Genomic DNA, 12,600 nt, shown 5'->3' with positions numbered 1-12,600 from the left:
AAAAGGGGAAAAGTCTATTAATAAAAATGTTTTATCTAGCTGACAGAAATTCCTGCTATTTTAAGTACCTGGACTACTCATTCTAAAAATAGGCAAATGTCATAATCAGGCTGTACAGACCAGAACCTGGGGGAGACATGGGTTATCTTAAGACCATACATGCCTGTCACAAAGAAGCCGTGCTCAAACAATTTAAAAGTGATTAGCTTAAATCAACAGACTCCTGGCTCTTCTCTCAATAACGAGGCCACAAGCTCAGCTATGAAGGGACTGGGGGCAGGGATTCATCTCCTGGGGCTAGAGGTCCATCTCCCTAACTCATAGACACTGACCAGACCAGCGGAGGCCACCTAACAGTCTACAAAAATTGTTATTTGTGTGTGAGTGTGTGTGTGTGTGTTAATTGCTCAGTTGTGTCCGACTCTTGCCATGGACTGTAGCTCACCAGACTCCTCTGTCTATGCAATTCTCCAGGCAGGAATACTAGAGTGGGTTGCCATTCCCTTCTTCAGGGACTCTTCCCAACCTAGGGATTGAACCCAGGTCTTCCGCATTCCAGGTGGATTCTTTACCGTCTGAGCCACCACGGAAGTCTGAGTTATTGCATTGCTGCTATGCTGCTAAGTCGCTTCAGTCGTGTCCGACTCTGTGCGACCCCATAGACGACAGCCCACCAGGCTCCCCCGTCCCTGGGATTCTCCAGGCAAGAACACTGGAGTGGGTTGCCATTTCCTTCTCCAATGCATGAAAGTGAAAAAATAAAGTGAAGTCGCTCAGTTGTGTCCGACTCCTAGTGACCCCATGGACTGCAGCGCATCAAGCCCCTCCGTCCATGCGATTTTTCAGGAAAGAGTACTGGTGTGGGGTGCCATTGCCTTCTCTGGAGTTATTGCATTAGGATGTTAAAATATTTCATTTTGCTTTAAGTGTTAAATTCCAGATCAACCTGAGTGTCACAGACTCGTGCTCTGGGTAAGTAAACTTCTTGGGCACTGTGTCTGACCCAGAGGCCCTCCCTGCTGTGAGCCCAGGGCCCCACCTCGAGAAAGTAGAAGCGATCGGGGCCACCAGCGGAGAAGTCCTGGAGGCACTGAGGCAGGTCCTCTCCGTACTCCACGGTGCAGCGGCCCTGCACGGCCTTGAAGTCCACCACGGCCTCCTCATCACTCCAGTAAAGCAGGTTGATGTCTGCGTGGTAACTGGCCGGGGTAGACTTGTGTGTATTCTCCGGCCTGGGAGTGCAAGAGTCTTTGTTAGTTCGTTTGTCGCCAAGTTGACAATGAATTAAATGGCATATTCCTGGGGATGTGCTCATAGGATCAGTGGGTAAAGACTAGGCCCCATGCCTCACTAAATCACCTTGATTTACTAACCCCCTTCAGATCAGATCAGTCGCTCAGTCGTGTTCGACTCTTTGCGACCCCATGAATCGCAGCACGCCAGGCCTCCCTGTCCATCAGTCGGCACTAAACACCACAAAGTGGAATTTCTTACCGTGAACTCAACTAAGGGTTTGCTTGCTCTTTATGCCTCCAAGAAGACTGGGTGGGCCTGGGTTGAGACCTGTTGCTGACCTCCTATTGAGAAGCATGTCTAGAGCTGCCTTCTTCTCCCTATGCCCGCCAGACTCCTTGTTCTCTCAGTACCTGTTACTTCAAAGACTTCAGAAAACTTTCCTGTATGTTAGCTAAGAAGTGGAGCAACTGTAGACCTATCTGTATGGATCAGCTTCAGTTTAAGCTCCTAAGTACTATCAGGATCCCAGAAACTCAGTGAAGACCTCGGGACAGAGAGAAATCCCAGAAACGGAGAAGAGGGCCTGGAAAGGACAGGAGGACTGGCAGTAGGGAGGGGGCGGAACACAAGGCAGGTTAAACAGATATCAGGGTTTTGATGGCACCTCAGACAGAGCCCAGGATATTCCATGCCTGCCTTGGTCGCACTCTGGACCTCCGCTCCCTGATTTCTTTTGGACAAAGCTCTGCAGCTTTAAGACAGGAACCAGGGCTGTGCTGCACAGTTGTGGTGATCCTCAGCACCCACCAGGTAATCCGGAACACCTGGGAGGACTACCTCCTCCACCCGCTAGACCACCACTGTGTGTGCGGTTCACTACCTCCCATGACTCAGGCAGAGGCCCCTGGAGGGCACAGCCCTCACCGACCTGTAGAACTTGTTGACCCTGATCTTGATGTCTGTCTCATTGGGCCGGCCGTTGCTCTTCTTGCTGCAGAAGATCTCCTTTATGCGGCCAATACGGTAGGGCTCAGGGGCATCCAGGTTGCTGCCCTTGATGTAGTCGGAGTACTTCCGGTAGTGTTCTGGATACAGAGCTTCATCCACAGGCTCCTTCCGGGGGCGTTTCACAGGACTGGACAGCTTGATGCTGCAGAGAAGTGAATGCTCTGAGTGACTGAACATGAAATGTTAGAAAGTGGTTCGGTGTGACTGACCAGTGATAACCACTGTTTAAATTCCAGCGCCTGAACTAACGCAGCTCAGTACCCTGATCACAGATTTAGAGATTCAACCTCATCCACACTTTGACACAGGTACTCCCGACCTGTGCTCTGGGTCTCACTGCTGAGGTTGTTCACATTCTCCCTGAGCCCGGCCTTAGGGCAGGACCTCCTGGCAGGTGATGTGTTCAGCTCCATGAGTGTGAGCAGCCGTGATACACAAGCCCTGCCCTGGCAGGAGAGTTGCCAGTGAGCTTCCCCTTGCCTCGGACAGGCAACTTATGAGAAGGAGAGGCCCTGTCAACCCAGGTCCTGAGTGACACAACAGTCTGAGTCCCTGAACCACAGTGGACACACAGTCCAGGCAAGAGGTAAACTCCTGTGATCTGAGAGTTGTGGCCGTGGCATAACCTACATTCTGACTGAGGCACTAAACTCAGGCACTGCGGGAGAGGCCAGGGGAGAAGATGGGCAGTCTGGGCTAGCCAAACCTGACCTGGCCATGTACTGGCGGAATCATGCCATCACAGCAGATGCCAAGCTGCCAGGACCACAGGGCCACACTCTGAAGACAGGAAGTTAAGCAGTTCAGGAGGGCAGCTGCAGTGTGTTCCCACCAGGCCCCCCAAAGTCTGTCAGGCCCCAGAGACCCTCTGAACACCTGTGCTCTCACTTCCGGCTGGGCCAGGAATACCTGGTCAACAGCCCTACAGGGCGGCCTCCCCTTCCAGGCCAACAACTGGTGTTTCAGGGCACTATGTACACCCACTTCGCAGGGCTGGGAGGACTGAGGCTCTGCAACTCAGTGCATGGGTTGATTGGGTTGAACCCATTCAGTTGAATGGGTTCCAATGAGGACTCGAGGAAAATAAGTCAGGAAACTGAGCTAAGCTTGCCAAAATGCTGGTTGTAAATCCAACCACACACTAGTTCTAAGAACCAACAAGGAAGGGATCAAGTATGGGAAATATCTGTGGCTTTGATTTTTCCCTGAAGAGCCTCAGTCCTTTGATGTGGAAGTCTTTTGATGCAATTCCCAGTTACCAAGCAGTAACTCACAGTCAGCCTTTACACTAAGCCAGGTGCTGTGCTAATAAGCACCTTTTTTTTTTGAATTTTAAATTTTTTTGGCCACACCATAGGGCATGTGGGATCTTAGTTCCCTGACCAGGGACTGAACCTGTTCCCCCTGCACTGGAAGGGCAGAGTCTTAACCACTCAACCACAAGGGAAGTCCCTAAAAAGCACTTTTAACTCACTTATTCTTAGAGGCCTGGCAGGCAAGACAAGATACTCCTCTCCCCATCTGATAACGGGAACTGGGGGCGGGGTCTCTGACATGACCAGCTGGGCAGGAACCCATCACTGACCCCAGCATCCTTCTTTAGCCAGCTGGCTCTGTCTGACTTCCTTCACAGATAGCCTCACTGCCACAGAAGGACAGTGGCTCCACACAGGACCGCTGGATGGCGTCTGCTCACCACAGACGCCAGTGCGACGGCTCGACAGCAGCTGGTAGTGGGCTGAGGTGGGGGGCACATGATGGAGTCAGCCTGCTGCTGGCCCGGAGCGCCCGGCCCCGCTGGCTTCAAGGGGCACTCACTTGAAGGTGAAGGCCTCAGGAGGGAGGTACACGCCATCGCCCACCCGGTACTGGACCCCGTTCTTGGTGGCGAGGCTGTAGAGGACGCGGCCTTCCAGGTCCTGGAGCTGCTCCACGACCCTGGGGATTTCCTTCTGTCTCATTTCGGCCAGACGCGCACAGCTCGCGCAGAACCTGAAGGAGCGGTGGACAGAAACCAAAGGCCCTTGAGTGGCTGGTGGTGACTGTAAGCAGCTGCCGCTGGCGTATTTCCAGAGACTCCGGTGACCAAGAGGAAGTATGCACAGATGTTAGAAGGCACTGGCTCTCCTGCACTTTTATGTTCACACTTTGATTGGGGAGCAAAGCCCAGAGATATGCACACCAGGAAAATGTCAAGTCAACCCCACTTCTGAGTAGCTGACATAAAAACCCAGAGACATTAGCAAATGACCTAGAATCTGGTTAGGAATCCAACATGAATGATAACGCAGACCACGGTAAAGCCAGGAACCCAAACCATGTCAAAGGAGGCTCACACTAGTATCTCTAAAGGCTGAAGAAGGATTTGGTCAAATACAACATTCCTGATTAATAAACCCTTCAGAGGAGAGTTAGAGTGCCTTAAAAACAGATCAAGCCCGAAAGCAGCCCAGGCTGACTGGAAGTACCAGAGGCAGCTCAGAAAACCCTCCCAGCCTCACTCCCACACAGTGCTCATGATGGAAGACTCCAGTCACCACCTTTAGTTAAAAAAAGGTTAGAAAGGAAAACAGGAGCACTAAGCATTTAAGAAGCAAACCTCTCTAAAAGCATTAGAGTTAAATGGAATCAAAGACCTCACTTATGAGGAAAGACATAGATTTGTAGGACAGACACAGAAAGACACACCCTATCCCTGAGTGGGACAGCTTCTCATGGGGGTGACCCCGACCCCAAACCAGGCTGTCCACACACTCACAGCCACTGCAACCGAGTCAGGCTGGTGTCTGGTTGGCGGGGTGGGCAATCAGAGGACAGGGGGACAGCAGACCCAGCAGAGAGCATAGGGCAAGCAGGGGGGTCCACACACTCACACAGCATCCTGGAGCAGCGACAGGGGGGCCTGGGAGCCCAAGCCCCGCACTCACTTGTACTTGTTGTCCTCCGTCGGCTGAGTTTTCGGAGGGGACTCAAATCTCGCGTAGTCTTGGTCATACCACAGCTGGTAGAAGTAGGTCTTCCCGTCGTCCTCCGACATCAGGGCCTCGGGGTCCACGCCTCCCTGGGGATGGGGCCACCGTCAGCCATGATGACCCCGCGCAGCTAGGGGCGGGGACACATGCAGGGCACCGGGGACTCACCTCCAAGGCCCAGTTCTCCGAGGGCGCCTTATAGATGACCTGCACCTTGCTGTGGATGTACGAGAGCTGCATGTCCTCACACTCGTCGACCAGGAACAGCTCCAGGGGGTCCGATGTGGCCCCGAGGACCGTGTCCGTCCCAGCACAGAACCAGTGGGCATGGAACATCTGCCCATTGCTGCTGTCCTCCCACAGCGCCGTGACCCTGGAGCCAGAAGACGGGGAGGAAGAAGGTTCTAACTCGACCAGTGGAGCTGGACCGAGGCTCCTCAGAAGTACAGATAATTGTTTGGTGTCGCTTGCGTGTGTGCTCAGTCGTGTCTGACTCTTTGTGACCCCATAGACTGCAGTCCACCAGACTCCTCTGTCCACGGGATTTCCCAGGCAAGAATACTGGTGTGGGTTGCCACTTCCTTCTCCAGGGGATCTTCCCAACCCAGGGATCAAACCCAGGTCTCCTACATTGGCAGAACTCTTTACTAGTGAGTCACCAGGGAAGTCCATTTCTTGGTTTTAGTCTAGGGCAAAGAGCTGCTGCTATTTTTGCAAAACAGGCACCTCCTGCTTTTACTCAAAGTGTGGGCTGAAGTCAGGCGGAAGAAAGGATACAAACCTTGCTAGATACAGTGGTTTTGAAGAGTCGTCTGGAATTACAGAAACACAGTCCCCCACTTCCAGGGTTTCCGAGTCGATGCATACCTTCTTGTAGTAACTCTTCTTCCCGTCAGTCTGAAAACAAGAGCTTAGTTTCAAGAGAGGATGGATCTGAAGGTCTGTGCAAGGCCTGTCCTGCTAGTTCCTGCTGCTTTACAGAAAAGCATAGCTCATGACGGTTCCTCTAAACAGCCGTGAGCTCCAGCAGCCTGGCTACTTACTACAGAGAGCAGCCCCTCCCCTGGCTGGAAGCCTGCAGCCAAGGCACTCACAGCCCTCTGTCGCCAGCTCCGCCCTCCTTTGTCAGCAGCAAGTCAGATCCTAGCCTTCAATTAGAACAGCGCCGCATCCCACTCATCACACCCCCTCAGACACACGGACCCCCTTCCTTCTCTCCCACAAGGAAAGCTGGTTCCCACCACAGGGCCTCAGCCCTGGTTCCTCTCAAGGACTTTCAGTGGCCAGCTGCTCTCCAACCCTTCAGGATGTTCCAGCAAGAAGCCTCTGTGGCCCCAGCCCCCTTCCCGTGCCCCACCCGCCTGCCAGCACTTGTGTTGCCCAGACCTAGAGCAGTACCCAGCAGGGGCAGGCCTCAGGCTTGCTGAGGGAACTGGCCCGTCTCCAGCTTATGGACACCAAGGGACCAATGCGGAGAACGTATTCACTCTCCAGCTGTGGCAAAGAATTTGACCCTTAGGCAGGTGAGCACAGAACCCCCGGAGGCAGTCTGCTAGTGCTCCTGAACACCAGCTCCTAGCGACAGGGCAGTGAGGGCTCTCCTCAAAACCAGATTCACGGGGACTAGTCTCACACACCAGGACCGTATCAAACGCCAGCTTTGGAGGGCGAGGAACATCGAGTCCTTGAGCGTACGAGTAAAAACACATTTTTGGCGCCTGGCCACAGACCCCAGCCTCTCAGCCAGCTCTGCTCTGCTCGCGGCTGCGGGATGCGTGGGCAGGTTCCTCACTCCAGGGCTCCGGCTGCTCTCAGAACGGCTGGCAGTGAGGCACCTGGCTGCTCAGCAGCGCAGCACGACGACAGCCGAGGGCCCACTCCTGGATTACCTTGACGGCATCGCCAACCCAAGAGATCCGATTCTTATTCTGCTTCTTTTTCTTCCCCTGATGCATCTTTTTGGGTGATGGCACCTCTGGAATATTGTCATCCACTTCCTCGTCATCGTCTGCCTCCTTCATGGCCATGTTGGGACACCTACAAAGTCACTTGTGATAAGCAAGGTCTTCTTTAAAAAATAAGACCAACTGGGAATTGCCTGGTGGTCCAGGGGTTGGGACTCTGTGCTCTCACTGCCAAGGGCCCAGGTTCAATCCCTGGTCGGGGAACTAGGATCCCACAAGCCCCCACAGCGCAGCCGAGAAAAAAAAAAGTAAAACCAACTGAAGGTGTTTCACTAAGAAAACAGGGACAGGTTTGGTGATAACACCTTGCCTATTCTATACATGTCAACCCAGCTGTCCCACACAAAGCCTATTTGCCATCAGCTGGCATTTCCCTCCATTCCAAAAACAATCATTGGCCAAACTTACCTCCTCTTTTGGCAAGCCTGCTTGCTCCGTCCGCTACCACCAAATTTAACCATATCCTTACAGGCCTTACACTTTCCACACTCAGGCTGTTGACAAATCTAAAACACATAATAAAAAAAAAATTAAATGGCCATTGGTCACAGCTGATAACCAGTTTTTGGTGAATTTTAAAATATGTAAGTTTAACCTCATTAGAACTCAGGGAAATAAGAGTTAGGAACAAGACGTGAGGTTTGTAAAGGTTAACCCTGAGACATGGTGCTGGCGCAGGTATGGGGAAAGGAGAACTCAGGTGGCTCAGAGGTAAGCTGGTGACACCACTCTGGAAAAGTGTTCTAGATCAAAGTCAAGTATGCAACCTACACCATAGCAATTCTGCTTCCAAGCAGAGATGAATCACAGAAGACACATTAGAATATCACACTGCCCATCACCGAGGGATAGGCTAGGAGAGTCACAATGAAATACTATGGAATAAAGTGGTAACTAGGTCTACTCATATCAACACACAGTAGTTGTGAAAGATGCCAGTTTATGTAAATAAAAAAAAAAAATTTAAAGCTTGGATAAGCACGTGCTAGATGAAATAAAAACCAAAACAAGAACAGTGAGGACAGGGAATTCGCTGGTGGCCCAGTGGTTAGGTCTCCGTGTTTCCACTGCTCGGGGGACACGGGTTCAACATGCAAATTCCTATTCAGGGCGACCACTGAAGACAGAGGAGACCCTCAGAATCCAGGGACTAGTGTGAATAGAGGGTGGTTCTGAAGGCAGGTGCTATATTTTCACTTTTAAGCTTTCATCCAAATTAAGTCAAATAAGACACCAAAACAGATCTGATGTCTGGGTCAGTGATAGAATTAGAGAGATTAATTCCTCCAGGGTGAAGTAAATACATATTATACTAAAAAATTCAGAGAGAGGTCGTCTCAGGCCTCAAAACTAAGCTGGACGAAGCCCCCCCTTTCTGAGGAAAGTTCCACCATGAGACAAGACAGGATCCTGGGAGGATGACCCCGCTTGGAGGAAGCAGGGCTGGCCTCTGTGGGGCAGTCACCCCCCTTACCCTCACACAGGGGCCTGAGGACACAGCGGGACGTGGCCAGACTCCGTTGTAGCAGCAGCGGCACTGATGGCAAAGTGCCTGAGCGTGCCTCTTTTGACAGCTGTCCCGTAAGACATGCAAGTCCCCCTGGATAACTAACTCCTTCGCTGAGCTCTGTTTTTGGGGGGTCACGTCTACGCAGTAAGAGTCTCAAGCCAAAAAGAGAAAAGAGCGAGCTCCTCAGAGATCATGAGGGGCAGGAGAGCCGGCGTAGGCAAGGTTACCTCACAGACGCCACAGCGTCGGCGCTTGAAGGCATTCTCCTTGTCTTCCTTGTCATCTTTTTCAATTTGCTCCGCAAAGAAAGTGTCAAAGATCTGGTAGACTAGCTTGGTGGTGGTGGCCTTGGTGGGGCCCTTGTCCTTCTCTTTGGCGGGTTGCCGGATGGTCTGCCGCCTCTCGGCTCGCCTGGAAGAGAGATTCCACGGTGTTAGCAGCCCAGGAAGAGCTCCCGCAGTGCCCTGCCTTCCAGACTCCGTCTCAGGTCTTCAGGCTCACTCCTGCTGCACCCTCACCTTTTTCCCAGGGTGACCCCGGCCAGCTTGATGAGGTCTCTCATGCAGGGGCTCAGGAAGATGGGCTGCTCGTCACTGTCCCCAGCCCGATCGTAACTCTCTACTTGCTCCACCACGAACTGGGCATGCCGCAGGAGAGAATCCTCTGTGAATCGATTCAAGTTGAGCATACAAGGAGGAACTGTGGTCTTTTGGAAAAAAACAAAACAGAAGTTTCTCTTAGGCTTAAGCAAAACTGGTTTACGTCAAACATGCTTCTTATCTGTATCACATGTAAATGGGACTTCCCACGTGGCTCGGTGGTAAAGAACCCGCCTGCCAGTATCCTTTCCCAGGAAATCTCATGGACAGAGAAGCCTGGAGGGCTGCAGGCCATGGGGTCACCAAGAGTTGGACCCAAATCAGTGAATGAACAACATCACATGTAAACAATCTGTGAATCCCAGATAATGAAAGACCTAAGCCTCTTACCTCAATCTTATTGATCAGGTCTTCGTAGGTGGAGTCAGGGTTGCTCTGCAGGAACTCAACCACTATCTTACTTATGTAGATCTTCTCCTGCATCACGCTGAATAGTGGTGCGTACTCTGGGCTGGGATCCATCAAGATATACTCGGCAAATGCTGGAGTGGATAGACGGACAAGAGCAGTGTGAGCCTGACGGCAGCAGCAGGAGCCAAAGGGCAGGGAAGAGGCTACGAGGCTTATGGAGCAGGCAGGGTCATTCCACACTCAAACGTCAAAACCTAAGAGGCACGGTCAGGGTTAACTCATTCAGAAGGGGCCTGTCGGAGCCAACCAGAGAACAGACTGGCCAAGTGGCTTTCCTCTAGCTCGATTCTGGCTTTTGGAATTTGGTCTGGGTTTCAGCTGTAAGGTCAGTTCCAGGGTCAGTTATAACTAGTATGAGAAGCCATCCCAATCAAGCCTGACATGCTTCCCACACAGCCACGAGAGCCTGAGACTTTCCAGAGCCCAGCCAAGCCCGGTCATGGGAGCCTGAGACTTCCCAGAGCCCAACCAAGCCCCATGGAAGACAGAAGCATCTTTCAGATTCCAAAACAGTCCACAGTTGGCCACATACTTACAGGTGCTAAAGCCAAGAAGAGCCTTTTCACCTCCATCAAAACCAGCAATCCACCATTCGTTTATGGGGCCAAAATTTTTGCCATTAATACCACCTAAAAGAGGAGAAAAAGGTTTCTTGAAATGAAGTGGACTAAGAAATGGCAACTCACTCCAGTCTTCTTGCCTGGAAAATCCCATGGACAGAGGAGCCTTGACGGGCTACAGTCCATGGGGTTGCAGAGTTGGACATGACTAAAAGAATATGCCTCAAAAACCCAAGCAGGTTCAGTGGCACTGAGTCCCCACCTGAGCCCACACCTCTGATCAGGTGAGCCGGGCAGCCTTACTGGAGCCATCAGAGCGAGACTGCTTGTAGCTGCTCACAGCCCACACTCTGTTCGGTTTACAAACTGACTGAACATTCCCCTTACCTTCGGGAGATGGGTCATCCTCGTATATCGGCTTTGCTGAACCAGAAAAGAGGAGCTCGACATCTTTCTCAATGAGGCCGGTGTCGATCGGGCAAAGGTGACCGCGTTTACAGTACACGCTAGACGGGGGACAGAGGCCATTTACCAGGAGACCAAGGCAGGCAGGGGTACAGAGTCAAGCTCAGACATGGGGAGATGAGGTGTGGTCCCCAGACTCCACTATCTCCCTGGCTGCCAGAACCCTCGGTCAGTACAGTGCTCTTTCACCCCATAGCTTCTGATTCGCCCACCTGGGTACCAAGAGTAAGAGTATGAGAAGGGAATGTGGAGAGGTCAGCAAGACCGACAGTGGGAAACCTCATAGGGGAGCCCCTGGCGCGCCCTCCCTTGGGGAGTGGCTTGTGGAGACGCACTGGCTGCTCCAATACATCCTACCCAGACTTGGGCCGCCGCTCCCTCTAGCTCCAAAACGTTCTTGTTGCTGAAAATGAAACCTCACACCCACTGAGCTGTCACTCCTTCCCCCCTCTCGACACCATCCCGGCAATTCCTGATCTGCTTTGTTTTTCTGGATTTACTGCTTCACACTATTTTATATGTTAGTTTGCGTTATGACTTTCATCTCAAAAAGATTAAAATAATGCGTGTTACACATCATAAGAGGAGAGGCGCATTGAGGACATGAGAAGGAGGGACTTCCACCTCCCTCTGGGGGGTGAAGCCTCAAGTTCAAGAACATCCACCGCCTAGAGACGCTCCATGACACTAGGAGACTGTGCATCATTGAGCAGGACGCTGAATTTGAGAAAACAGGATGGGACTGGGGTGGGTTCTGCTTACGGACCTGCCTGTGCTGGCCTCAAGGCCAGAGGTGCTATGCAGGTCTGAGAGTATCCCCCGCCACAGTCCCACCACCTAGGCCCCTGGATGCCAAGAAATTCTCATCTTGGAATCTTACCAAATTAAAAAAAATGAACACATGAGCACTTGAGTGGAGCTCTTCCACCAAGCATAGCAGACAGACATGGGTCACAGTTCTGCCATTAGGACCTGAAGCCGTGGGAAGGATGGACACATACCCACAGAGGGCAGGACACGGTGGACTCACAGAAGGGGAGGATCCAGGGCCCAGCCTGACAGACTGTCCTCGTGCTCCGTCAGGAGAGGTGACATCAGGGAGAAGTGCCGAGTCCCAGGCCGGGGCAGGGCCCACTAGTGTGCAGAAGGGGCTCGTTTCCACCTGCCACCTTCAGCTCAAGGACCAGAGGTAAACAGAGTCCCCAGCTAACCCAGGTGGTCTGGCTTCAACGGCCTGATGCTCAAAGGCATGCCATTCATGGGACGTGTGTTCTTATTTCCCAACCCACAGGAAGGAGTCTGGGGCAGACCTGTTCTTGAGGAGCCACCCAGAGACCCCAAGCGCTGACACTCCTGATTACAGTGGCCCCAGGCCCCGGCTCTCGCGAGCCTCTGCCCCAGCAGCGCCACAGGGAAGCACAAGGCCGTGAACATCAGCGATGCTAACAGCACGCTTCACTGGTGCTGTCAGGCAGAGGTTTGAGCCGGGGAGTGGCCGGGGAGTAGACAGCGTCCCAGTACGGATCAGGCTCCTGCTCGTGGAGAGGGAGAGACACACCCAACTGCAGCGAGCATACAGAGCACTGCGAAGAAAAACACTGGGGTTTCCTAGAGTGCCCAGCCCACTGTGGGGCAGGAATGTCAGAAAGACTATCTCGAGATGATTCCACCTAACGCCTTGTAACAGGCGATCCAGCCGCCCCTACTCTTTTCTTGTCCAGGGAGAGGAAAAGCACGTCCCGAGGCCTGAAAGGAGACATGAGCTGGAGCCAAGCTATTTCACAGAGAGAAGCAAAGGGAAGCACCTCCAGTGAG

At 52.5% G+C, this 12,600-nt stretch overlaps 1 protein-coding gene across 6 annotated transcripts in view; it reads right to left on the bottom strand.

Moving 5' to 3' along the window:
- DNMT1 (DNA methyltransferase 1) overlaps positions 1-12,600 on the bottom strand; it is a 61,309-nt gene that overhangs the window by 13,798 nt on the left and 34,911 nt on the right. For all 6 annotated transcript variants that reach the window (XM_044948644.1, XM_025293549.2, XM_025293550.2 and 3 more), the window contains 13 exons: positions 10,708-10,826; positions 10,297-10,389; positions 9,680-9,831; positions 9,209-9,396; positions 8,918-9,101; positions 7,589-7,686; positions 7,106-7,253; positions 5,998-6,113; positions 5,385-5,589; positions 5,172-5,305; positions 4,063-4,236; positions 2,165-2,386; positions 1,040-1,232 (listed from right to left, as the gene is read on the bottom strand). In XM_044948644.1, coding sequence (XP_044804579.1) covers positions 1,040-1,232; positions 2,165-2,386; positions 4,063-4,236; positions 5,172-5,305; positions 5,385-5,589; positions 5,998-6,113; positions 7,106-7,253; positions 7,589-7,686; positions 8,918-9,101; positions 9,209-9,396; positions 9,680-9,831; positions 10,297-10,389; positions 10,708-10,826 — 2,026 coding nt within the window. The remainder of the gene's footprint in view (positions 1-1,039; positions 1,233-2,164; positions 2,387-4,062; positions 4,237-5,171; positions 5,306-5,384; positions 5,590-5,997; positions 6,114-7,105; positions 7,254-7,588; positions 7,687-8,917; positions 9,102-9,208; positions 9,397-9,679; positions 9,832-10,296; positions 10,390-10,707; positions 10,827-12,600) is intronic.

Source organism: Bubalus bubalis, chromosome 9, assembly GCF_019923935.1.
Source record: "Bubalus bubalis isolate 160015118507 breed Murrah chromosome 9, NDDB_SH_1, whole genome shotgun sequence".
Classification (NCBI taxonomy): domain Eukaryota; kingdom Metazoa; phylum Chordata; class Mammalia; order Artiodactyla; family Bovidae; genus Bubalus; species Bubalus bubalis.
This window is presented reverse-complemented; position numbering and strand designations above follow the sequence as displayed.